Source organism: Balaenoptera musculus, chromosome 6 (genome assembly GCF_009873245.2).
Source record: "Balaenoptera musculus isolate JJ_BM4_2016_0621 chromosome 6, mBalMus1.pri.v3, whole genome shotgun sequence".
Lineage (NCBI taxonomy): Eukaryota > Metazoa > Chordata > Mammalia > Artiodactyla > Balaenopteridae > Balaenoptera > Balaenoptera musculus.
Window position 1 is genome coordinate 93,661,064 of NC_045790.1, and position 27,942 is coordinate 93,689,005.

A 27,942-nucleotide genomic window follows, 5' to 3' on the forward strand; every position below is an offset into this window, starting at 1 on the left:
GAAGTGCTAAATTCAGGGATATGAACAGGTTAGAGGCCTCAGAGAATACTTTTGTTCCATAGTCTAGAAAAGCCAGAGAAGTAGACCCATAGTCTGGAAAAGCCCCTGTAACACATTGTAGTATCGAAGATGTATTTCAAAGGGGCAAATAGTGGTTGATATAGAAGCAGTGTAATCAATCTTTGGGAACAATTAGAGAGGTGGGTGAAGTATGACATAATGATTGAATGATTCAAAAAGAAATTGTTACAACGAATGGGAATACTGGCACGCCTCTCTTATCTGTTATCTCATTTGTGCTCCAGGTGAAGCTGGAATTCCTAAAGAGGCCTCCTGGGGTGTCCTTCCATTTGTTCTCCAGACCAATTTCTCCCCTGTTCTGTGGCTGTGGAAACTGACTTCTTTGAATTCTACCAATGGGCTTTCTTGCCCTCTTGTTTCCTGTTGGGTTTCGCTAATGGTGAGAATCTGCAGAAATCAAAGGCACTCTCACGAGCTGGCGGAATCCCTCAACCAAAGGTCTTCGCTCCTCTTAGGAAGCTCTCTCTCAACACAGTCATCTCTGCCTCTAGGTTCCAGTAAATGTTTTTCTGCCCTTTAAACCCTTAGGCCTAGAAAGGGCAAAGGGCGACTGTTAGTGGTTTACAGTTTCCACACTAATTCTTGTAGTTTCCCAATACCTTACACCTTTGTACCTCTTCCTTTATTCTGTTTGATTTGGCCATCTATTTTGTTTTGGGACCCAAACAGCATCCTGAGATATATAAGATATACCTGTTGGAAATTCCTGCTAGCATACAATACTCCATTTTCTATATTCACTCAGTTTTTCCAGTTGGAAATCTGTCTTTATGAACAAATCCTTCTGATTCACCTTTCCATACTTGTCCTAAATCTGTCCTTTTCTCTCCATCTACACTGTTACAATCTCATTGCCCCTCGTGTGAATAGCAACAGCTACAGAGCTGGTCTCCACTCTGAGAAATGAGCTTAACTACACATAAGCAAAATGGCCCTGGGTCATGGGTTGTGTTCCCAATATGAACTCCTAAACTGGTTTAAACCTACCCCCATCCCTGAATTCACCCTTTTCATTGCTTGCTCCCATTGTCCATTTCCTACCTTCTTTGTCCTGCCAGTATCATCACTGGTTTATTGACTATCTCTAACTCAATACATCCACTTTGCTTCCTATCATTACACTTCATTCTCTCTTCTGGAATGCTGTTTCCTTGGGTTAATGTATCACTGACAAATACCCTTTCCTTCCCCCATCCCCCAAATAAACCTAACAATTCAACATCTGTTATGTGGAAAGCTGAGAATTGGTAGAGAAAAAAAATTACACCAGGGTATATGAGAATCAGTATGACTCTATACTGAACAATCTCAGCAGTGTGTTCTCTTCTTCTCCAGAGTAACTGTTTTAAATCTTCTCCGACCTCATCTTCTACTTGATAGAGATGATAGAAGTCATCAGATGAGGGCTCAGTAAACTCTTTGCCATTCCTTCCAAAAATTTCCCTACTTATCTCTTCCTCATCATCTTCTACTACAAGATCCTATCCACCTGGTTTCCTTGAGACCGTGAATCGTCTATTATCTCTTTTCTCTCCTGTGTCTTTAACCTCTTTCTTTCTACAGGATCCTTCACAGCACACCTTCAAAGTAAATGAAAAATCAATTCTGTCTTCATCCAACCTCTCCCTCCAGCTGCTTAACTTTCTCTATCCCTTCATAGTCACTCTTCTTGAGAGAATCATATTTCAATACTGTCTCCATTTTCACACCTCTTATTCACTCTTCCATCTCTCTATACCACTCTGATTTCTCACCTCATTCTCCACTGTTTCCTGAGACTGCCCTTTATCAACGTCATTAATTACTTCTATGTTGCTAAATTCAATGGAAACCTTTCCGTTCCTTCTTACTCGACCTCTCGGTAGCATTCAGAACAGTCCTGGAAAGTAGGCTCTCCTTCTGGAAACGCTCTCTTCCCTTCCCTTCCCTTTTGTGACACTCTATCAGTTTTTTTTCTATCTCGCTAGCTGCTCCTTGTCAATCTCTTTCTCTGGCTCTTTATCTTCTACTGAATTTTAAAGGGTGGGATGTTTCATGGCTCAGTTCTAGGGCTTCCTGTCCTTCTACACTCTCCCCCTAGCCTAGCTGATTCACTTTTATAGCTTTATTTGTGATCTACATTCCCATGAGTTATTCCTGCTCTTAGAATGAAGTGCTTACTGAAATATACAAGATCCTGAATGACCTCCTCTACCTGCCTCTGTAGGTTTTACCCTCACTTTCTATACTCCAAACACACTGACCCGCTTTCTTTCCATCACATCACATCCTTCATGTTCTGGGTCATTTCCACGTTCTTCTCCCACTACCTGTTATGGTCCACTCCCAGACCTCCCGAGTTTAGTTGTCTGGATTTACTTATCCTGCAGGGTTTAAGCCTCACTAGCGTCTTCTCAGAGACGCATTTCTTGAGCCCTCAGACTAGGTCAGGCTCAGTTCTTATATAATTTCACAGTACAATGTATCTCTCCAGATTATAATTTAGTTAATTATTAATGTTATTGTATAATATTCACTCTATCACCAGCCATTGTTTCTTGCTCCATTGATCCCTGCTGAATGTTCAGCAAACAGTAGGTAGTTAATATAATTCATTCATTCATTGAATAAACATTTTAAGAGTCCCTCCCAATTTTACAAGGTATATGTTCCCAGAATATTGATGCATCTCTAATTGCCATCCTAATATTTAATCAGACATTAAATCCATTTGTAAAAATAGAACTCCAGAATATCCCTTTGACTTCCCAGGAATTTTCTGGAGAGGGCAATCCATGTGGCATTTCTGAACCACTGTCTGCTGACCGGTGAGGCAGAGAACCAGGTCATTGCCCTTCGTGATAATTAGAAGGGGCTCCTTGCCAAGCCTCAGCAGATGTATGAGAGCAGGGTACAGACCAGCAGCACTAACTGGGGGATGTGCTGACTCCAGCAGGAATGGGGCCGGTCTCATCAGCCGCTGTAGGGTCGAATTCTGGCATCAAGTTCAAGATATAGCTCAGCATGGTGCTACTTGCTCTTGGGGCCAGCTCCTGAGATGAAGAAGCAGAGATACCAGAGGTGGTAGGACAAGCTTCCCTGGTGACTGAGTGCATTTTACTGAAGGGAAGACTGGCCATCAGCCCTATTTACTCTCCACATGCCCAAGAAAGAAGCCAGATAACTGGCTGGCACCCAGTCTCCACTCTCTGTGGCTGAATGAGCCTGCTTTATAAGGAATAGGTTTGCTTGTATTGTAGGATGAAAGGCCATTTTGTATCCAGGTTCCAAGAAACTGATGCAAGGACCATAATTGGCTCACAACCTCCAGCTGCTACACTTTGGGAGCTGCTGCAGCGTCCATGCCTAAACCACACTCGCCGGGGGCTTCTCTTAGCCAACAGTTGATTCACTTTATTTATTTATTTATTTATTTCAATTGAAGTAAAATTGATTTACAATGTTGTGTTAGTTTCAGATATACAGAAAAATGATTCAGTTATACATACATATATATATATATATTTTTTCAGATTCTTTTTCCTTATAGGTTATTACAAAATATTGAGTATATTTCCCTGTGCTATACAGTAGGTCCTTGTTGTTTATCCATTGTATATATAATAGTTTGCATCTGTTAATCCCCAACTCCTATATTTATTCCTCCCCCACTTCCCCTTTGGTAACCGTAAGTTTGTTTTCTGTGTCTGTGGGTCTATTTCTGTTTTGCATGTAAGTTCATTTGTATCATTTTTTAAATGTGGTTTATTTATACAATGGAATATTACTCAGCCATCAAAAAGAATGAAATAATGCCATTTGCAGCAACATGGATGGACCTAGAGATTATCATACTAAGTGAAGTAAGTCAGACAAAGACAAATATCGTAGGATATCGCTTATATGTGGAATCTAAAAAAAAATGATACAAATGAACTTATATGCAAAACAGAAATAGAGTGATTCATTTTAAGCCAGCCCTGAGCCACACATTCTGGCTTTCCCTCCACAGAGTTTTGTCTCCCCTTAGCTTCGCACAGTACTGTTGTCACCTTCAGGCTCAGGGTGTGGTGGAATTTGAAGTAGGGGATAATTTCCTGGGGTCACTGGTCTAGAGGGTACAATTCCTGTTGGATTCAAAATGGGCACCATCAGTGCTTGTTCTATACTTTAGGGGAAAGGGAAAGAGGATGGAGAGTGCTCACTCCCAAATCCCCCTCCTGGACATTTGAATAGAGGCCCCTTGAATCATTCACCTTGGACTTCCCTTTATTAACAGCTGGTGGTGATCCTGAGCTTAATTTTAGCTCATAAATCTATAGTCACCCAAATCTCTGGAACCCTGTGCTTTCCCTAGTGCTGCTTATGGGAACCACAGCCACTCTGTTCATCCTGCTGATTCCTAAATTTCACATAAGAAAAAAAGTGCTTATCCTGCTAATGTCAAAGTTTCCCACGAAGTATGTAGCATTCGCAGGATATTCTCAGAGCAGAAACCACACCAAATTTATATCTCTTCTATTAAAATTACATCAGGATTATTTTGATTGCAATTTAAGGAATCAAATTCATATTAGCCAAGCAAAAAAAATAAAAAGGAATTTATTAATTTCAAAAACAAGGAAATCCGATGGATCGTTCTGGCTTTGCACACTATTTCTCGTTAATGAAGCATGAAGCCTCCAGCAACCTTGGCTTTCCTGGTCCTCACAGGTGGTGATCTAAGAAAGAGGAGCTTATTTTGTATTAGGTCCAGTAAAATACCATGGAGACCTTGAGCCGTAAACCAGCTTGAGCCCTAAGCCCATTTCTGAAGCAATCACTATGGCTAGGTAGTAGAGCTATTCTACACAGAAAATATTTGCAAAATATACAATGGACCAATGATATAAATTATTTACATCCAGAGTAGTTTTTAAAACTCCTATAAATTAATAAGAAAAAGAAAAATGACCTAAGAGGAAAATAGACAAAAGCCACAGACGAGGAAAATGAATAACAAACAGATGAGAAATTCTCATTACCAATAGTAAGAGTGGAATACATGTAAATTAAAACAATGACATACCCTTTTTATTCTACTTAAATGTAAAAATTCAAAGGTAAGTGTCGATGAGAGTATGGGGAAATGGATTCTCTCATACATTGTTGGGGCATGGTTAAATATACCATCATACATCCACGATTTAGAAATCTGTGTAGCCAATAGAAATAATGAGGTAGTGCTGTACATTAACATGGAAAAGTCTCCAAGACACATTGTTCCAGTGGGAAAAGGCAATTCGCATAGGAGAACATTTTGGAAGAATCTGCTGCAATTGACAGTCCATGGCTACTGACCTTGTGGACTCATGAAGCCAAAGAATGAGGGAGACACCAACACAAGCGGAAAAAAGTCTTAAAACCATGTGGTAAGTCCAATGACAGAGAAGCCCAGAGGAGGTAAACCTAATGCAACTTTGGGAAGATGTGGGAGTTTTGGTCCAGGATGGCTCCCAGGAGGAGATGATGATCAAGCTGAGATAAGGTATTAACTGGGTGGAGAGGAGGGGGAAGCATTCCAAGATGGGAGAACAGTAGGAACAATTCATGGAGGCAGGAAGGCTGTAAACAGGGAACCAGGTTGCTAAATACTAAACTAGAGGCATGGATTGTAGCAGATGGGGCTAAACAGGTAGGCAGAGTCCAGCGAGCCTTCCTACGTCATATTAGATTTGAATATTTTTTTCTATGTGATGAAGAGCCACTGAAGACTTTTGAGTAGGGCAGGTGATCTGAAAAGAGATTAGAGGACAGTAGGACACAAGGCACAGAGAACAGACAGGAGGTTACCACTGTCATTCCAAGAAAATGAATGTCTGAAAGGGAGGTTGGGATAGGGTGAGACTAGCTGGAATCAAAGGAGGGGAGGAAACCAAGGAATATCGAGTTGGTGCAATCTGTAGGAATTGTTAACGGGATGGATGTGGGAGGGGGAAGTGAGAAATGGGGAGGAGTCATGATTAGCTATGCCCAGGGTTCTGGGGTGAGTGCGGGAGGGATGGTGAGCTGACTCAGAAGACCAGGATAACTATACCTCGGGGAATCCAGTGATGGTTGCAAAAGGCATCTGGTATTGTCCTTCTACCACTGTCTTAAAAGGGATTCTAAAGGGATTTTCTTTCCCTTGTTCCTCCAGCCCTACACTTGCATTACTGGCCTAAGGGGATATTCACCAGCTGGCCGTGTCCATCATTACAGCCAAGTCTGAGAATTCCTGATTATACTTAGAGTCAGTGGAGCTGCTGACACAAACAGTCATTAGCAGACAACCCTTTTGGAACAAACTATGCTTTAAAATGTAAACTGGAGGGGTATTTTCCTTGCGTTGTCCAGAAAGAACTTTCTGCTGCCTGAGCCTGGATTAATCATGAGAGAGCTTGTCAACATTCCACTGGTACATATTCTTACTTTGGTTGCCTTCAGCGGGACTGAGAAACTTCCAAAAGGTTGGTTTGAGCAATCTTGTCTTCTCTTGCCTTATCATAGTTCTGAGGTGCATGCGTGTGTTCCGATCATGACTGATTCATATTACGGCACGCTTGGGTTTTACTTGGTGAAGTAGGGGTGCAGTATATGGAGAGGGAGAAAACTGTATAAATAAGCAATTGATTGATGGTCTCCATTCTACTGCTATCCCTCCCCTGCTTAAGTTCTGCAATAAAAAGTTTAGCCATTCAGTGCATGTGGAGGCCTCACTTATAGGGGAAGCATTAGCAGGTAGACTGCAAGTTATCGAGGTCAGTTTGTTTATGTGTATGTCAAACTTCAGGGTGGTCTAAATGGATGATGAAAACCTTTTCACATCAGGTTTGCCAGGAATATAATCAACCGTACTCCCAGACATCCAGAGTGTTTGCTTCTGAACAAAAATCATTTCCATTTTCAGTTTCAGCTTTGCAAAACTCTTAATCAATATTTTAGTTCCTCCCACATTGGAATTAGAGAAAGACGCACACAAGTGCCTATAAGATAAAAGCCTGAAGAACAATGGGTTCTCAATAACTTAGAGGCTGGAGCCATGATTTGGTTTGGCAAGAGACTGTGAAAGGTTTTTTTCAGAGCCTTTGGAATGTACCGGAAATAACACCACCTCAGGGGAAAGGAAAGCAACTTAAGAAACTGACAAACACCTGTTGCAGTAGCAAGAATGTCCACAGTTTCTGGCCAGCGTGTTATGAAACTGAGACTAGGGTATTTCAAATCAGGAAGAAAGATAGGAAAATAGGTGACTTGTGAAGTGACTGGGGGCTTCATTGAAATCTTTTTACAAAGACACGAGAAAGCAGATTGAATGATATTACAGAATTTTCAAATTAAATGTATTACAGTAGAGTAAAAAAAGGTTCTGTGATTTATGACACACTCAAAAGAATTATTTTCCCTTCATATTACTTTACCAAAGAACTGAACAGGTTTGTATTGTATAGATAAGTGAAGGTAATATATTGTATGTAGATGGGAAACATAGCTTAGATTTTGTGGTTCATTAGAATCTCTGGAAGCACAAGGTCAAAATTCACATGCTAACAAGATACAGCTTTCTTCACAAACAGTCGGATTTCATAGACTTATGTTGTTTTGTTGCTTTCTTTTTCTATTTTACGTGAGTAGAACGGTATCTTCAAATGTATTTAAATGTCTGTCAACTAATACTTTAAGGTAGCTCCAGATAAAAGAGAATCTAGATCTTTCCAAATAGCTAATAATAGCCAGAAAGACTGAACATTGGCTTCAGATTATTTTAATACTTCCTGATCATACAACGGATGTCCGGAAAGGCAGCACCTGGATGTTTGGACTTATGGATTGTTATAAATTTATTTGTGCTATTCTAAACCATGAAGTTACATAAAAATGACATGGTTAAATGCTAAAGTTTACTGAAATCCAGTCTTACAAGGAGCAGGACAATTGATTTTCTGGTTCAAATTAGAATCTCGTGCACGAAGAAAAACCAAACCCAACCTCCTAATTTATATTCTAGAAAGAGAAGATTTGTAGCTTCCAAACTTTACAGGTGAAGCACACTATGTTTATTTTGAAAACTTCAAAAACGGTGGCATAAATGTAACAAAGCCAAAAGCCCGACTTCTAAATAAAATAGCCAGATTGTTACCCCAACCTTGTTTATTTGTTCATAATTTATTTACTGCTTTAATTAGACTGTAAAATCAAAAAATTAAAACAATATTTTTGCCTAGCCTACTCAAAGAGAGTATTTGAGTATTATTGTAAAATCTAAATTAATATGGGTTTAACACCAGCCTTAGCCAAAACACCAGGCCTGGAAGACCAAACATTCATTAACTACACTTACCAGTTCTGAGAATAAACATTATCATGAAAACACAATCCTTAAAATTTTAAATGTTGAAGTACATGGAATATATTGGTACAAAAAAACACATTAATATGCGATTATTTTAATACTATTGAAAGTAATGAAATTGTTCTACACAAAATATCTCTAGTTGTTTTCTCTATTCTTGGCAGAAGGCAATAATGGGAAGAGGCTTCCCCCCCACCTTGGATTTATTTATTTATTTATTTATTTATTTATTAATGGCTGTATTGGGTCTTTGTTTCTGTGCGAGGGCTTTCTCTAGTTGCGGCAAGTGGGGGCCACTCTTCATCGCTGTGCGCGGGCCTCTCATTATCGCGGCCTCTCTTGTTGCGGAGCACAGGCTCCAGATGCGCAGGCTCAGTAATTGTGGCTCACGGGCCTAGCTGCTCCGCGGCATGTGAGATCTTCCCGGACCAGGGCTCGAACCCGTGTCCCCTGCATTGGCAGGCGGATTCTCAACCACTGCGCCACCAGGGAAGCCCCAGGAAGAGGCTTTTTAGATGGTATACCTTTTTCCTAAGTCCTTTATCGTGAATGAATCAAGGTGTCTGCAGCATAATATATCACAAAATAAACTGACACAATTAAAATACTGCAAGAGTATTCCATGGGTTCTTTTCCAACCATCAGCATGGGATTTCCTCAATAAAATTAATAACCAACTTTGTAGAATTAATAGTGTATTGTTATAGTTTTAATTTAATTGATATTCCTAATATTCAAAGACAAAGGGAAAAGTCACTATCTTTCTGAATCATTTCAACTAGTAATACTTTCAATCATGAGCTCAGTATCAAACCATAAGGAGGAAAATTTTATAAACTGTCATGTATGAAAATAGTCAACATTTCATTGAACATTCACCTTAACCACATTCTTCAATAATATTTAACGCTTTATCAGGGAGTATTAAGTGTATAGTGGGATTTTCTGGAGGAGTATAGGAGTTCATGTAAGCAGCCCTGAATTTGTTAACATGCTACGCACAAAGAACTCCCGTCCAAATTCCAGTTTTAAAATTACCCCATAACTACCATACCTAGAAGTTCTTGAGTCTCAAGTGATTTAACCTGAGGCATATTTTAGTAACTTCTTCTAAATCATACGTCTACAGGGATAGAATTCACAAATTTGACACATGACTAAGTCAGATCAGGCACAGCTGTCATTGAAATCCAGGACACCAAGTCCTGGATGAATGTTTTATACTAACGTATATTGAAAGAGTAACTCATTCCACGTTTGCGGAAACACAGTTGCTTTAAATATTATTGACCTTAAAGAACAGAAAAAGAGCAGAAATGGCAAGATTTCTACCATATTTCGAAAGGTGAAGTAGGCAACTTCTCAGTGAAATAGGACGTGAGATTATTGGGGGAAAGTGACAAGTAAGGGATGACTAGAGGACCTGAAGGAAATGGTTCCATTCTGGAAGATGAGAGAAGTGGATCCGAGAATGTAGAAGGACCATATGTCCTTGCTGAGGACCCGCTGGGGCTGGAGACTGCATGCCCATCATGGTCCTGATCCACTGTTGTTTCACTTTACCCAACAATACTTTATGAACATATGAGCAGTGAAGACAGCTGGTTGGATTAGTTCAAGATTGGTACTTTCCAGGGTCAGTGCAGCTAAAGGACTAGAGAGTAAGGGAGCTGAGATTATATAGCAACATACCATGTCGTCTAGGTCAAATAATGAAGAAAGTGAAACAAGGATATTGCAGGCCTGGAAGAGAATGCTACAATCAAGTTCCTTTTCTAGTCCCCAATGCCTTTCTGTGTGTCTTTAGGGAAGGCATGTAGTCACTGTAAGCCTCAGTTTTCTCCTAAAATGAAGGACCTACCAGTGCTCAACTTATAACGTTATGTACTATGCTAAGGATTGTCAATGATTGGTGGCGTGATCACTTCTGGGGAACGAGCATATTTTAGATGAGTCCCTATGAAATCATCTCTTAATCCCAAAGGAATGCCCCCCAGGAGAGGTCATTTCAGAAATTCTAACAGGCTGACCCAGAATTCCTACCTGCCTGTCCCCAGTGTCATTCCCAAAGGCAAGGACCAAGAGTGTGTTCTGTGACAAAGAATTAATGATACGGTATTAATAAGTGAGATAACAATAATTATTGAGATGATCAATGAACCTTACAAGTTCCAAAGACATCATAAGAAAAAATAACTTATGTTTGATTACATCACCAGCAGAATAAATGTGTCCGTTTCTAAGATATGCCAAATGATGAGCAATACTGAACATCCTCTTTCTTTGGGGGATTTGAAAAATTTCCGACACCAAAGTGTTTTGTCATACCGAAAAAACAATACTGTATTCATGATGTTAGAAAAGCATGAATATGTTCCAAGTCTGAGCCCTAATTTTACTAGAACAGAAAGGAGCAAATACACCTGACTTCTTTGTTTATTCAGTCATTTGGTTATGTCAGTCAGCAGCTGGTCACTCAGAAGTTGGTATGTCAATGGCCATGTGCTAGAGCCCATAACAGGGTAATATCATATCCTTCTCAGCAGCTAGTATTCAAGTTAAGTTACTCTTTGGGTACAGAAAAGCATTGTGTTTATTTTCATGTATTTGTTGTTCATGTGGTCCTTGGATTGAGGGAAGAAATAGTGTCCTAGTTTAAACAGGCCCTGGCTGAGATGAAAGCTGGATAGTAGAATGAAAGCAAACAGTCTGCTGAGTCAACAAATATCATTAAATACAACTATGTGATTGTGCCAGTAAAAATCTGAAAGCAGATTTGTTCGGATAATTTTGGAATATGGGCAAAGTGGACTTAACTGACTATACTCTGCCTATAGATATTGATATTGATATTGATGTCAATCATGTTTTTTCCCTTTCTGTGAGTAAGTAGTACCACACTGAAGACATGGTATAGCTTAGAGTTAAAAGATAGGTACTTTCCCATTCAAAAAAAAAAAAAAAAAAAAGATAGGTACTTTCAATCAAATTTAACTTTGAAGTTCAGTTCTATCACTTCCTGCTTTTGTTTTGTTTAGACAAGTTTTTGAACAATTCGTCGCCTTCATTCCTCATCTGCCAATGGGAATAATAAAAGTATCTGCCTTTTCGTTTGTTGTGATAAATAAATGAGATCATGAATGAAAAGTATAATGCATGGCTGATAGCAGGTTTTTAATCAGTTTTAGATGCTAAAATTATTAAAAACAGAATCAAATCTCACATAAAACTGTCATGCCACTGAACATTAAGGGAAGCTGTTCTTAGTAAGAGCTCATGTATTTCTCCATGTCTAAGTTTATCAAGACATTCTAAGATTTACTTCTTTGATCTTAACTGATCTCAACAGAGTTTGTGTTGCCTCATTGGAAAGATAATATTATGTCTGTTAACTCTGTCACTTCTGCATCTGTATGTTGAATGAGAAGAAACTGATGAATAAAGTTTGGGGTTTTGGGTAAAAATAATTCACGGCCATTGAGAATGATATTGAAAACACAAAATATACAAAAGTGTAAAAGAGAAAATCACCCACACTTCCAGGACTGTTAACATATTGATATATTTTCTTCCATTTTTTTCTACATATCCTAAAAAAAGTTATCATAATAAAATTGTTTATGCAATTCTGCTCCCTGCCACTAAAGTATGAGCATATTTTATATCATCAATATCTTCAAACTACCATTTGCAGTGACTGTGTAAATAGTATCCTGTTTAGATAACAGTTGCTAATATATGTTGAACATTTGCCTCTCTGAGGAAAAAAGGCCCTGATATGTTACATTTGTTGACTGCTGTAGTATAAATGCTCCAGTCACAGCCAATACCCAGGTACCAACAAACACTGAGTTGGGAGGAGATGTATAGTAGCACACCTACAATTTCTACAGACAAGAGATGTAAATAACCACAAGAACATAGATAATAGTAAAATATAGAAAAATAATTAGAAAGTGATAAATGTTGAGTATTATTACTTTGTTTTTAACATAATTTATCTAATCAAAGTTATATAATTTAGTTTTTAATAATGGCTCTATTCCATTATCTTGTTAAATTTCTGAAAAATTAACACTTGACTCTTGCAAGCCAGTACAAGCCGGCTCCAGCAGACCACAGCTAGAAGACAAAGCTGTGAGCCTAACTCTTCTTCCACTTTCATACAATTAGTACAATTTAGTACAATTAATCTGTTTTCGTGCAGTGAAATTCATCTATATGCCTTTCCATTTGGGGATTATTTCCTTGGGATAGACTCCTAGAAGTATTATTGGTAATTTGCAGGTAATACAGAAACCGGGAGAACAGCTGAACAGTTCAGGTTTCTGTCTCTAAATTATAGAATCAAATAACACGGAGTGTTCCATATGGACCATGGACAATGTTAAATGCATTATGTATATTCACTTACTTAATCCTCATGGCAAGCCTATGCGGTGGTTTTATTATCTCCGTCTACAGCTGAAGGTGCCAAGGCAACTAGTTAAGTGAGTCAGCGGAGCTGAGAAGGAAGTGATAGAGCAGGGATTTGAATTCAAGTCCTGTGCTAGAGCCTCTTACTGTCTAGTTCCTCAACAGGCAATGAAAGCATTCAACACTATCAGTTAACCTTTGGGCCCATCATTACCTGCATCCTATGACCTTACTATAATATTTTTTGTTTTTTAATCTCTCAATATCTATGTGATTATGCAATTGATTGCTTACTTCATTCATTAGTTGTTTAGAAAAATCTGCTTTTTTTCTTAAGAGATTGACTTTCTCAAACTTTGTTATCAATTACAAATTTGCTTCCACTGCATTGGAAAATTAACATTTCTGTGGCCTGATTTATGTCCTATAATTTTTTATTACAAAGATAATATATATTAATTTTATATATTTTTAAATATTATATAGTATTTTCCTTTGCTGTAAGGTATGGCAAAACAAAAATACAAAATTACACATAATGCTCACAACTAGGAGGTAAATGATTATAACATTTTGCTACTCATTCATATTTCCACTCTCGTGTGTGTGTGTGTGTGTAATTTTCTTTAAAAATTTAGTAGCCTATTACTTCATTGTTATATCTTCTGGTAATATTAATTTTAGTTTGGGCTTTGTTTGAGTCTATATTTTTAAATAATTAAGCTTCATGATTATTGTATCTTCCTGATGGATTCTTCCTTTTATCATTAAGAAGTATTTCTCTTCATTCTTTAAAGGCTTACTTATCACCTTATATTCCATTTTTTCTTAGTACTTAGTACTAAGTAGTACTTAGTAGTACTTAGTACTACTTTATTGCTTTATCACTTTGTTTTGAGTAGTGTTTACTTCATATGTATTTTCCATTCTCTTTATATCCAACGTTTCTGTTTTAATTTATTTAGGCATGTCTTTTGTGTTTTTTAATCCTGTATGATAGTGTCTGTCTTTCCATAGATCGGTTTATACCATGGGTGTTTATTGTGATTTCTGATATATTTGGCCATGTTTCTTCCACATTAATTTGTGTCTTCTGTTAACTATACCTTTTCTTGGCTTATTTATCCTCCTTTTCTGCTTCTTCATCATTTTTTTTTTAATTGATACAGTTCTAGTCTCTTTTTCTTCTGCTAGTCTGGAGGTTTTGGTTTTTAATCTATTATTTTAGTGGTAAGCATTAATGAAATTTTAACAATATGTCTCTAACCATATATTTTCTCCCCATGTTTACAGTTATTCAGTGTTTCTGTCATCTTCCTGCTTACAGTAAAGAACTTAGAATGTTTTAACCATCTGCTGAACTTCTTCCCTAAACTTTCATCTTATAATTGTTTGTCTAGAATTCTAGTTCCACTTTTTTTAAACACAGAAATTATTGAGTTTAAAAAATATATATTCCACAGTGTCTAAAACTGCAATTATATTTTACCACCATCTATGCTAACTACAGTTTCTCGTCACTGGCCCCTTTCTTTTGGGTACAAGTTATTTCTTATGGAGTTTATATACTTTTAGTAACTGTTTCAGAGAAGGTCTCAGTGGTAAATACTCTCAGTATTTGTCTGTGTACTTACTTTGTCTTCATTTTTTAAAAAAATGATTATCTAAGCTGGCTACAGAATTCCAGGCTAACAGTTATTTTTTTCTCAGCCTTTTAAAAATACTGGTCCATTGCTTTTGGTATCAATTGTTGCCAAATAATATCAGGTTAGCCTAATTGGCATTCTTCTTAAGGTGATTGATCTTTTCTTTCTAGTAAGGTTTAAGATTTTCTTTATCTTAAATTTTCTAAAGTTTTAATCCAGTGTATCTAAGGATGAATTTATTTTTCTTTATCTGGCTTGATGCTTAGTGGAAACTTTCAATGTGAATACTTCTGCTTTTTTTTCACTTTTGAAAAATGATCAGTGATTTATCCCTTTACATATTACTTCTATGCCATTTCTTCTGTTTTATTTTTTTTGGAACTTCTATTAGAAGTTTATTAGTGCCTGTCTGTCTTTATGTCTCTTAACTACTCTTTTTTTTTTTTTAAATAATGTGAGTTGTTTTTTTTTTAAATTATTATTTATTTATTTATTTATTTTTGGCTGTGTTGGGTCTTCGTTTCTGTGCGAGGGCTTTCTCCAGTTGCGGCAAGCGGGGGCCACTCTTCATCGCAGTGCGCGGGCCTCTCACTATCGTGGCCTCTCTTGTTGTGGAGCACAGGCTCCAGACGCGCAGGCTCAGTAGTTGTGGCTCACGGGCCTAGTTGCTCCGCAGCATGTGGGATCTTCCCAGACCAGGGCTCGAACCCATGTCCCCTGCATCGGCAGGCAGATTCTCAACCACTGCGCCACCAAGGAAGCCCTTCACTATTCTTTAATACTTTTAATTTCTTTATTTCTTTGTACAGCATTCTGTATATTTTTATGGTCATTTTAGTGCAAAGTTGGGAAAAGGGGGGACTTGCTGCCTAGATATAAAATATAAAAGACATCATTTCACCTAAAAATTCTGCCCTCTTCTTTCACCTACTCTCTCTCAACCTTTTAAAAAATTTATGCCTTTTATAAAGGCCTCAGTAATAGAGTTTGGTTCATTTAAACAATACATTAGTCAGTGTGCTAGCCCTCCAGATAGAGAGAGGTCTGAGACATGGTCCCTGACCCAAAGCTTAAGGTTTTTATAACTGAGTGTGGGACAAAGACATAAACAAATCATTCTAATAGCATCTGTGTGGCAAGTGCTATGAGTGACATATATAGGATGACCCAAGGTTAAAGAAAAGGGCATTTGGTTCTAAGGTTAAAGAAAAGGGCATTTGGTTCTATCTAGCAAGTCAGGGAGATTGGGAGGAGATGATGCTTAAACTGGACCTTAAGAAAAGAATAACACTTATGAAAGAGATATGGGCCAAGTGGACACTTCCAACCACCATTTCCCTTACTCTCAGCCAATGAGTTTGCCTCTGAGTTTACTGAAAAAATAAGTTTCATTTAGATACTGGATGCATTTTTTAATGGCCAATGTGCCAGTTTTTTCTTCTTGTTTTATGGGGCTGTCACCCCCTACCCTACATCTAAAATATTGCTCACACTACTTACTTGGCTTTCCTAGGCACCTTGCATTTTAACTAAAATGACCATATAATTTACTGTCCAAACTCAGGTATTTTTGGAGTATGGGGGTACTATTAACAATTATGCCAGGATAGCAGGCATAACTGATTATTATAGCTGATCATTTTATGTATCTATCCTACCTTGTCATCTAGATTGTGGATTCTTACCAGGCAGAGATGTGCTTTACACATCTTTTTGCTTCTAGTCAACCCAGTGCCTGCTCCATGAAAAATCGTAAATAAATCTTTGATAAATAATAATAACAAAGCGGTGATGATGATAATTATTTTATATCAGATTATGCAATGGGGTAGATTTTCAGACTCACCCAAATACAGGTGCCGGCACTTTCTCACACCATCAAACCCTTGAGGTGACCAGGACCTCACCCCTTTGTTTTGGTGGGATTCACAGATTTGTAAATTGAAGTGGGGTGCATCCCTTTACCAACACATTCTCATCCTTCTTAACTTCTCTTTCCTCCCCAATTCTTCTAAGCCAGGTGACCCTCATTTCATGGAGGTGGGAGGAGAGAGGGACCATGTTAATAGCCTCTCTTCCTTTTGTCTTTCTTTTTGTAACACACATACACACAAACACACACCAAGCAAAAAAAACAAACAAAACCCCCAGCTTTATTGAGATATAATTCACATACCAGTCTCTTTGGGTAAAGTATACAGTTCCCAGAGCTGTGCATTCATCATCATAATCGATTTTAGAACATTCTTATTACACCTATTTGAAATCCTGCATTTCTTAGCCATAGATTACTCCCTAATCCCTCCATCCTCTTCCCAATTCCTAGACACTCATGTATTTTCTGTCTCTACAGATATGACTATTCTGGATATTTTATATAAATGAAATTGTACAGTCTGTCGTTCTTGTGACTGGCTTCTTTCACTTAGTTTATTGTCTCCAAGTTTCATCCATGTTGTAGCATGTATCAATACTTTGTTTCTTCTTATTGTCAAATAATATTTCGTTGAATGGATATACCACATTTTGTTTATCCATTAATCTGTTGGCAGACACTTGGGTTGCTCCACTTTTTGGCTACTATGAGTAATGTTGCTTTGAACGTGGGTGTACAAATATCTATCTGAGTCTCTGCTTTCAGTTCTTTTGGGCATATATCCAGAAGTGGAATTGCTGGATCATATATTAATTCTATGCTTATTTGAGGAACCACCATCCTGTTTTCCACAGTGGCTGTGCCATTTTACATTCCCACCAACAATGCACAAAGGTTCTAATTTTTCCACATCCTTGCCAGTATTTGTTGTTATATTTCTTTTTTATTATAACCATTCTAGTGTGTGTAAACTAGTATCTTACTGAGGTTTTGATTTGCATTTCCTTAATAGCTAATGATGTTGAGCATCTTTTTACATGCTTGTTGTCCATGTGTACACATTCTTTGGAGACAGGTCAGTTCAGATCCTTTGCTCATTTGTTGTTTGGGTTGTCTTTTTATTATTGAGTCTTTTTCTAATCTACTCATAATGCAGATGTGAATTCTTTATAAATCTGATGAATCTTCACCTTCAAAGCCTCTCATTTACAGGAGCCCCCTTCTAAGACCTCCAGTGGTTTCTAGCAATGTGTTCATATAAACATATGTTTTAACAAAATTTGGGGAAAATTGTTTTTAAACAGGAATTGTTGAGATTGCTTTCTCTTTTCACTTTGACGTCCCTTCAGTGACACTTCCCTTCAAGCTGATTGGTGTTAGGGAGGCAACAGACATTTTATATTAATAATTTTATGTATTTTTTCTTAAAAAGGACACCTAAATTATATAACTTTGGACTTCACAAAACCTGGATCTGCCTCTACCCATATATAATAAATCTAAGTCCGACTCTCCTGAGAGCCTTCTCTTTTGATTCTCAAATGCCTACTTTAGAAGTAGCAACAAAATCCTCTGCACAAAATTTTTCCTTCCTTTTGGCAAATTTCCACTATGGGGAAATGTCATTCTCATTCACGTATGTGGTGGCCTCTGATTACTTACAGAAGAGTTAGTAAACAGTACTGTAGAATGCTCTCGTTTGATTTCTCCTCTCCTTTCAGCCCCTGTCATCACCACTCCTCTTGAGACAGTGGATGCCTTAGTTGAAGAAGTGGCTACTTTCATGTGTGCAGTGGAATCCTATCCTCAGCCTGAAATTTCCTGGACCAGAAATAAAATTCTCATTAAGTAAGTATTCTGCCTTTTTCCAGCAAGAATGCCCAAGGCTGCCTTGTGATTTATCTTTGTCACAAATGTAATCACAGCTCTGGCAGTACTAAAGTTCACCTTCTAGAATATGTAAAATGCAAATTTCCTCATTTTATAAATGTAAGGTCTGAACTTCAGTGAGGTTAAGAGAATTGCCCAACATAAAGTGATTTAACTGATATGGGGAAGTCAGGGTTATTTCATGGATCCCAGGTTAGGACCTAGAAGAAGTTTCACAGTAATTAGGAAACACCATGATATCCTAATTCTGGGGGTACATGTTCTAGGACACTCTGGGGAGTTAATAGGGACCAGCCTCATTTCCTGTACTTCTAATATCCCAATCAAGTGATGCATGTGGTCTAGGAATCTGACCTCTAGGTGACCATGACTTTTTCTTTTGAAAGTCAGAAAGGACTCTTGATGTATATAGTGAGGTAGCCTCTCAAACGGATAAAATTTCTACTTGGCACATAAAGGTTAGGCTATCCTTTCCCCATTACAATAGCTATCTGATCAAAAATACTCTAAAAATCTGTAACAAAGGGAACCACTGGCTTTCTAGCAGGCCACATAGCTTGCGTTAGGACTAGAGCATTTAACTGCTCCACAAACTGGAACTTGAACTCCACATCCATGAACTTGGATGGGGAAAAATTACATCTTTGTTTTCACTAAGCTCCAATTGAAATTTATCATTTCCTTCTATTATATATGTTGTAATGTGGGAAACTACCCTGGGCTGCAGAAGCCTTCACGTACTCTACCAGGCAAGCTATCCCAGAAATCCTGGAATAGGAAGGCTCACAGACCAAATTAAGGTGATTGAAATACAGTTTATTAAATCAATTTAAAATACATAGGGAGAGAAAGGAATGGAAACTATCAGAGGGTTTCTATAGGTGTGCGCTCTGTTCGCGATGTTTCTGTTTGGCTGAAGGCTTCCCTAAGCTGTGTGGCTGACAGGGTCTTGGTGCTCTGGCCTGCTGTGCTGAGTTCAGGACATTGGACCACCAGAGACCTCCAGGCCCCGTGTAATATCAATCGGCGAGAGGTCTCCCAGAGATCTCTGTCTCAATGCTAAGACCCAGCTCCACCCAACGGCCAGCAAGCTCCAGTCTGGATACCCCATGCCAAACAACTAGCAAGACAGGAACACAGGCACACGCATTAGCAGGGAGGCTGCCTAAAATCACACTAAGTTAACGACACCCCAAAACACACCAGGACGCAGCCCTGCCCACCAGAAAGACAAGATCGAGCCCCACCCCCCAGAACACAGGCACCAGTCCCCTCCACCAGGAAGCCTACACAAGCCACTGAACCAACCTTACCAACTGGGGGCAGACACCAAAAACAACGGGAGCTACGAACCTGCAGCCTGTGAAAAGGAAACCCCAAACACAATAAGTTAAGCAAAATGAGAAGACAAAGAAATATGCAGCAGATGAAGGAGCAAGGTAAAAACCCACCAGACCAAACAAATGAAGAGGAAACAGGCAGTCTACCTGAAAAAGAATTCAGAGTAATGACACTAAAGATGATCCAAAATCCTGGAAATAGAATGGAGAAAATACAAGAAACGTTTAACAAGGACCTAGAAGAACTAAAGAGCAAACAAACAGTGATGAACAACACAATAAATGAAATTAAAAATTCTCTAGAAGGAATCAATAGCAGAATAACTGAGGCAGAAGAATGGATAAGTGACCTGGAAGATAAAATAGTGGAAATAACTACTGCAGAGCAAAATAAAGAAAAAAAGAATAAAAAGCACTGAGGACAGTCGCAGAGACCTCTGGGACAACATTAAATGCTCCAACATTCAAATGATAGGGTCCCAGAAGAAGAAGAGAAAAAGAAAGGGTCTGAGAAAATATTTTAATAGATTATACTTGAAAACTTCCCTAACATGGGAGAGGAAATAGTCAGTCAAGTCCAGGAAGCACAGAGAGTCCCATACAGGATAAATCCAAGGAGAAACACGCCAAGACACATATTAATCAAACTATCAAAAAGTAAATACAAATAAAATATATTAAAAGCAGCAAGGGAAAAGCAACAAATGACACACAAGGGAATACACATAACGTTAAAAGCTGACCTTTCAGCAGAAGCTCTGCAAGCCAGAAGGGAGTGGCAGGACATATTTAAAGTGATGAAAGGGCAAAACCTACAACCAAGATTACTCTAACCAGCAAGGATCTCATTCAGATTCGACGGAGAAATTAAAACCTTTACAGACAAGTAAAAGCTAAGAGAATTCAGCACTAGCAAACCAAGTTTACAACACATGCTAAAGGAACTTCTCTAGGCAGGAAACACAAGAAAAAGAAAAGACCTAGAAAAACAAACCCAAAACAGTTAAGAAAATGGTAATAGGAACATATATATTGATAATTACCTAAAATGTAAATGGATTAAATGCTCCCACCAAAAGACAAAGACTGAATGGATACAAAAACAAGACAAGACCTATTATATGCTGTCTACAAGAGACCCACTTCAGACCTAGGGGCACATACAGACTGAAACTGAGGGGATGGAAAAAGATATTCCATGCAAATGCCAATCAAAAGAAAGCTGGAGTAGTAATTCTCATATCAGACAACATAGACTTTAAAATAAAGACTTTTATAAGAGACAAAGAAGGACACTACAGAATGATTAAGTGATCAATCCAAGAAGAAGATATAACAATTGTAAATATTTATGCACCCAACGTAGGAGCATCTCAATACATCAGGCAAATGCTAACAGCCATAAATGGGGAAATCGACAGTAACACAATCATAGTAGGGGACTTTAACACCCCACTTTCACCAATGGACAGATCATCCAAAATGAAAATGAATAAGGAAACACAAGCTTTAAATGACACATTAAATAAGATGGACTTAATTGATTTTTATAGGACATTCCATCCAAAAACAACAGAATACACTTTCTTCTCAAGTGTTCATGGAACATTCTCCAGGACAGACCATATCTTGGGTCACAAATCAAGCCTTGGTAAATTTAAGAAAATTGAAATTGTATCAAGTATCTTTTCCGACGACAATGCTATGAGACTAGATATCGTTCACAGGAAAAAAACTGTAAAGAATACAAACACATGGAGGCTAAACAATACACTACTAAGTAACCAAGAGATCACTGAAGAAATCAAAGAGGAAATCAAAAAATACCTAGAAACAAATGACAATGAAAGCACGACGATCCAAAACCTATGGGATGCAGCAAAAGCAGTTCTAAGAGGGAAGTTTATAACAATACAATCCTCCCTCAAGAAACTAGAAACATCTCAAATAAACAACCTCAGCTTACACCTAAAACAATTAGAGAAAGAAGAACAAAAAAACCCCAAAGTTAGCAGAAGGAAAGAAATCATAAAGATGAGATCAGAAATAAATGAAAAAGAAATGAAGGAACCAATAGCAAAGATCAATAAAACTAAAAGCTGGTTCTTTGCAAAGATAAACAAAATTGATAAACCATTAGCCAGACTCATCAAGAAAAAAAGGGAGAAGACTCAAATCAAATGAATTAGAAATGAAAAAGGAGAAGTAACAACTGACACTGCAGAAATACAAACGATCATGAGAGATTACTACAAGCAACTCTATGCCAATAAAATGGACAACCTGGAAGAAATGGACAAATTCTTAGAAAAGCACAACCTTCCAAGACTGAACCAGGAAGAAACAGAAAATATAAACAGACCAATCACAAGCACTGAAATTGAAACTGTGATTAAAAATCTTCCAACAAACAAAAGCCCAGGACCAGATGGCTTCAGAGGCGAATTCTATCAAACATTTAGAGAAGAGCTAACACCTATCCTTCTCAAACTCTTCCAAAATATAGCAGAGGGAGGAACACTCCCAAACTCATTCTACGAGGCCACCATCCCCCTAATACCAAAACCAGACAAAGATGTCACAAAAAAAGAAAACTACAGGCCAATATCACTGATGTACATAGATGCAAAAATCCTCAACAAAATACTAGCAAACAGAATCCAACAGCACATTAAAAGGGTCATACACCATGATCAAGTGGGGTTTATCCCAGGAATGCAAGGATTCTTCAATATATGCAAATCAATCAATGTGATACACCATATTAACAAACTGAAGGATAAAAACCATATGATCATCTCAATAGATGCAGAAGAAGCTTTTGACAAAACTCAACACCCATTTATGATAAAAAACCCTCCAGAATGTAGGCATAGAGGGAACTTACCTCAACCTAATAAAGGCCATATATGACAAGCCCACAGCCAACATCATTCTCAGTGGTGAAAAACTGAAACCATTTCCTCTAAGATTAGGAACAAGACAAGGTTGCCCACTCTCACCACTATTATTCAACATAGTTTTGGAGGTTTTAGCCACAGCAATCAGAAGAAAAAGAAATAAAAGGAATCCACATCGGAAAAGAAGTAGAGCTGTCACTGTTTACAGATGACATGATACTATACATACAGAATCCTAAAGATGCTACCAGAAAACTGCTAGAGCTAATCAATGAATTTGGTAAAGTAGCAGGATACAAAATTATTGCACAGAAATCTCTTGCATTCCTATACACTAATGATGAAAATATGAAAGAGAAATTAAAGAAACACTCCCATTTACCATTGCAGCAAAAAGAATAAAATACCTAGGAATAAACCTACCTAAGGAGACAAAAGACCTGTATGCAGAAAACTATAAAACACTGATGAAAGAAATTAAAGATGATACAAACAGATGGAGAGATATACCATGTTCTTGGATTGGAGGAATCAGCATTGTGAAAATGACTGTGCTACCCAAAACAATCTACAGATCCAATGCAATCTCTGTCAAACTACCAATGGCATTTTTCACAGAACTAGAACAAAAACTCTCACAATTTGTATGGAAACACAAAAGACCCCGAATAGCCAAAGCAATCTTGACAAAGAAAAATGGAGCTGGAGGAATCAGGCTCCCTGACTTCAGACTATACTACAGAGCTACAGTAATCAAGACAGTATGGTACTGGCACAAAAACAGAAATATAGATCAATGGAACAGGATAGAAAGCCCAGAGATAAACCCACACACATATGGTCACCTTATCTTTGATAAAGGAGGCAAGAATATACAGTGGAGAAAAGACAGCCTCTTCAATAAGGGGTGCTGGGAAAACTGAACAGCTACATGGAAAAGAATGAAATTAGAACATTCCCTAACACCATGCACAAAAATAAACTCAAAATGGATTGAAGATCTAAATGTAAGGCCAGACACTATAAAGCTCTTAGAGGAAAACATAGGAAGAACACTCTCTGACATAAATCACAGCAAGAACATTTTTACCCACCTCCTAGAGAAATGGAAATAAAAACAAAAATAAACAAATGGGACCTAATGAAACTTAAAAGCTTTTGCACAGCAAAGGAAACCATAAACAAGATGAAAAGACAACCTTCAGAATGGTAGAAGATATTTGCAAACGAAGCAACTAACAAAGGATTAATCTCCAAAATATACAAGCAGCTCATGCAGCTCAATAACAAAAAAACAAACAACCCAATCCAAAAATGGGCAGAAGACCTAAATAGACATTTCTCCAAAGAAGATATACAGATTGCCAACAAACACATGAAAGGATGCTCAACATCACTAATCATTAGAGAAATGCAAATCAAAACTACAATGAGGTATCACCTCACACCAGTCAGAATGGCCATCATCAAAAAATCTACAAACAATAAATGCTTGTTTATTTAACAACAAGCAGAGAGGGTGTGGAGAAAAGGGAACCTTCCTGCACTGTTGGTGGGAATGTAAATTGATACAGACACTATGGAGAACAGTATGGAGGTTCCTTAAAAAACTAAAAATAGAACTACCATACAACCCAGCAATCCCACTTCTGGGCATATACCCTGAGAAAACCATAATTCAAAAAGAGTCATGTACCAATGTTCATTGCAGCACTATTTACAATAGCCAGGACATGGAAGCAACCTAGGTGTCCATTGACAGATGAATGGATAAAGAAGATGTGGCACATATATACAATGGAATATTACTCAGCCATAAAAAGAAATGAAATTGAGTTATTTGTAGTGAGGTGGATGGACCTAGTGTCTGTCATACAGAGTGAAGTAAGTCAGAAAGAGAAAAACAAATACCATATGCTAACACATATATATGGAATCTAAAAAAAAAAAAAAGAATAATGGTTCTGATGAACCTAGGGAAAGGACAGGAATAAAGACACAGATGTAGAGAATGGACTTGAGGACACGGGGAGGGGGAAGGGTAAGCTGGGACGAAGTGAGAGAGTAGCATTGACATATATACACCACCAAATGTAAAATAGGTAGCTAGTGGGAAGCAACTGCATCACACGGGGAGATCAGCTCGCTGCTTTGTGACCACCTAGAGGGGTGGGATAGGGAGGGTGGGAGGGAGATGCAAGAGGGAGGGGATATGGGGATATATGTGTACATATCGCTGATTCACTTTGTTATACAGCAGAAACTAAGAAAACATTGGAAAGCAATTTTACTCCAATAAAGATGTTAAAAAAATAAAATACATAGATGGAAACAAGGGGAAAGAAATAGGGCAAGTTAATATACTTAGGAATCTTGGTTTACTTAATGTTTGTATGTCCAGTCTCTCTTCCCTGTGCCTCAGATGTCCCCACTGTGGTGTTCTTACAAGAAACAGAGTTGAGGTTGAGCAAGGGCCCACAGGTGGCGGGTTCCTTAAGCCAATGATATATATTTGCCCTGTTGGAGGGATGCAGGGATAAGTATACCTGGCCGGAGCTTGCCAATTAGCCTGCTCAACAGCCATGGATTTTAACTGTTTCCTGGATACAGCTCATGGGACCATAATGGGGTCATACTGCATATCACCAGTGGGTGGTTGTTTTCAAGGTGACAAAGTTGTCAGTCTAGAGGTGGCAGAATTATGAACTTGTCTTTCCATCTCTTCCTACCATAAATAATGTTCTTCTTTGTTCCATCATGGTTTTAATTTATTCCATCTATCTTTAGTAGGTTGCAATTGTATTTACTACCTATATTCAACACAATTTATCAATTCTGCCTATATTTCATAAGTCAGTAGCTTACTTTTTATCTCTACTTACAAGTCATTTTACCAATACCTCATAAGTTATTAGCTTTACAATTTATATGCGTAACACTTTTTATGAGTTTTATCCATCTTATGTCTTTGTCTTCTATAATAAAATTGACTATTCCTAAACAATACAGGAAAACCTCATTTAATATACATCATGAATAACAGTGGTAATAAAGTACCTGTGACACTATTACAGTAGAAGTTATAGTTTTATATTACATTACAACATGATGTAATATATTATTGTTGCTTATATACTGAGATATTATTTATATTCTTCTCTACTTTGAAATTATAATAGTTGTTAGATAGCATTCAGTATTCAAAAGTCAATATCCAAAGACTACTCTCCCCATCATCATCTTTTAACTTGTCCATGAAGGAAGTTTGTTGCCTACATTGTCAAATAGCTTTGAAAAATATTGCCCTATAATCCTCTCATGTGTTTATCTCCCAATATTATAAGTAGATGAAGAAATGGACAACCAATGAGTTTTTTTCAAATCATGCAAAGAAAATCAGCGTTATAAGTCTGGTTCAGGAAACCATAAATATTCTAACTTGGCTTATAATACTATGAATAAAATTACTTTTAATAAATTTAAATCTTCCCTTTATTGTATGGCAAAAATATGTTACAAATAAATAAGAAATAAATGGAGCAACAGGTTCAGATACTTGTTAGTCAAAGGATATGTGAAATAGGAGGAAATTATGTTTTGAAAATACAACTGAGTGCTTCTTGAGGAATAATGAATAACTTTACACAGGAGATACTTGACAAGCACTACCTCAGCCAGGTGATAAAGGTCAGTATCAATAGTGAGAAATTATATTGATAGTAGTACCCTTGTTATGATGTGATGAAATGGCACTCTACCTTTGTGATCGTCCTCCCAAAAGCTATAAACCCAATTTAATCATGATAAAAGCATATGACAAATTCCAATAGAGGAGCATCCTACAAAATATTTGACCAGTACTCTTCAAAACTGCCAAGTCATCAAAAGCAAAGAAAGTCATAGAAAATGTCAAAGCTAGAAGGAGCCTAAGGAAATGAGACAAATAAATTAAATGTAGTATCCTGGAAGAGATTATGCAACAGAAAAAGACATTAGGTAAAACCAAAACAAATCTGAATAAACTATGACTTTAGTTAATAATGTATCAATGGTGATTCATTACCTGTAACAAATGTACCATACTTATCTAAGATATGGGAAACTGGATGTAGGGGGTATATGTGAATTCTCTATACTACCTTTCCAATTTTTCTATAAATCTGAAACAGTTCTGAAAAATTTCTCTTTGACATAAATCATAGCAATATGTTTTTGAATCTGTCTCCTAAGGCAAAAGAAATAAAAGCAAAAATAAACAAATAGGACCTAATTAAACTTGAAAGCTTTTGCACAGCAAGGGAAAACACCAACGAAACAAAAAGACAACTTACAGAATGGGAGAAAATATTTGCGAATGATATGACCAGTAAGGGGTTAATATCCAAAATATATAAACAGCTCATACAACTCAGTATCAAAAAAAAACAAACAACCCAATCAAAAAATGGGTAAAAGGCCTGAATAGACATCCTTCCAAAGAAGACATACAGATGACCAACAGGCACATAAAAAGATGCTCAACATCACTAATTATTAGAGGAAAACAACAATAAGATATCACCTTACACCAGTCGGCTATCATCAAAAAGTCTACAAATAACAAATATTGGAGAGGATGTGCAGAAAATGAAACCCTTGTACACTACTGGTGGGAATGTAAGTGGTGTGGCCTCTATGTAAAACAGTACGGAGGCTCCTCAAAAAGCTAAAAATAGAAGTATTATATGATCCAGCAATTCCACTCTGGGGTATATATCCAGAAAAAAAATGACAACGCTAATTTGAAAAGATATATGCATCCCAAATTCATAGCAGTACTATTTACAATAGCCAAGATATGGAAGCAACCCATGTGTCCATAACAGATGAATGGGTAAAGAAGATGTGGTATATATTTAGAATGGAATCTTAGCCATAAAAAAGAATGAAATTCTGCCATTTGCAGCAGCATGTATGGACTTAGAGAATATTATGCTTAGTGAAATAAGTCAGATGGGGAACAACAAATACTGTATGATACCACCTACATATGGAATCTAAAAATTAATACAAACGAATGTATATGCAAAACAGAAACAGATTCACATAGAAAACAAACTAGTGGTTACCAAAGGGGAGAGGGATGGGGGAGGGGCAAATTAGGCTTATGGGATTAAGAGATACATACTACTATGTAGAAAATAGATGAGCAACAAGAATATATTGTATAGCACAGGGAATCATAGCCATTATCTTGTAATAACTTTTAAGGGAGTATAATGTGTAAAAATACTGAATCACTATGCTATGTACACCTGAAACTAATATAATATTGTAAATCAAGTATACTTCAATAAAAAAGGAGAACAATTTATATTTTGAAAGTTATAAATACTTGTGTCCCTCACAATCCAAAAGCAATTTATGTACTTGAATTAAGCAGCAGTGATACAACAGATTATAA

General features: G+C 37.4%; 1 protein-coding gene across 5 annotated transcripts in view; it reads left to right on the forward strand.

The window, feature by feature from the left end:
- Positions 1-6,469: 6,469 nt before the first annotated feature.
- The window catches only part of MUSK (muscle associated receptor tyrosine kinase), a 91,194-nt gene continuing 69,721 nt past the window's right edge, over positions 6,470-27,942 (forward strand). For all 5 annotated transcript variants that reach the window (XM_036855894.1, XM_036855897.1, XM_036855896.1 and 2 more), the window contains exons 1-2: positions 6,470-6,548; positions 18,091-18,217. In XM_036855894.1, coding sequence (XP_036711789.1) covers positions 6,470-6,548; positions 18,091-18,217 — 206 coding nt within the window. The remainder of the gene's footprint in view (positions 6,549-18,090; positions 18,218-27,942) is intronic.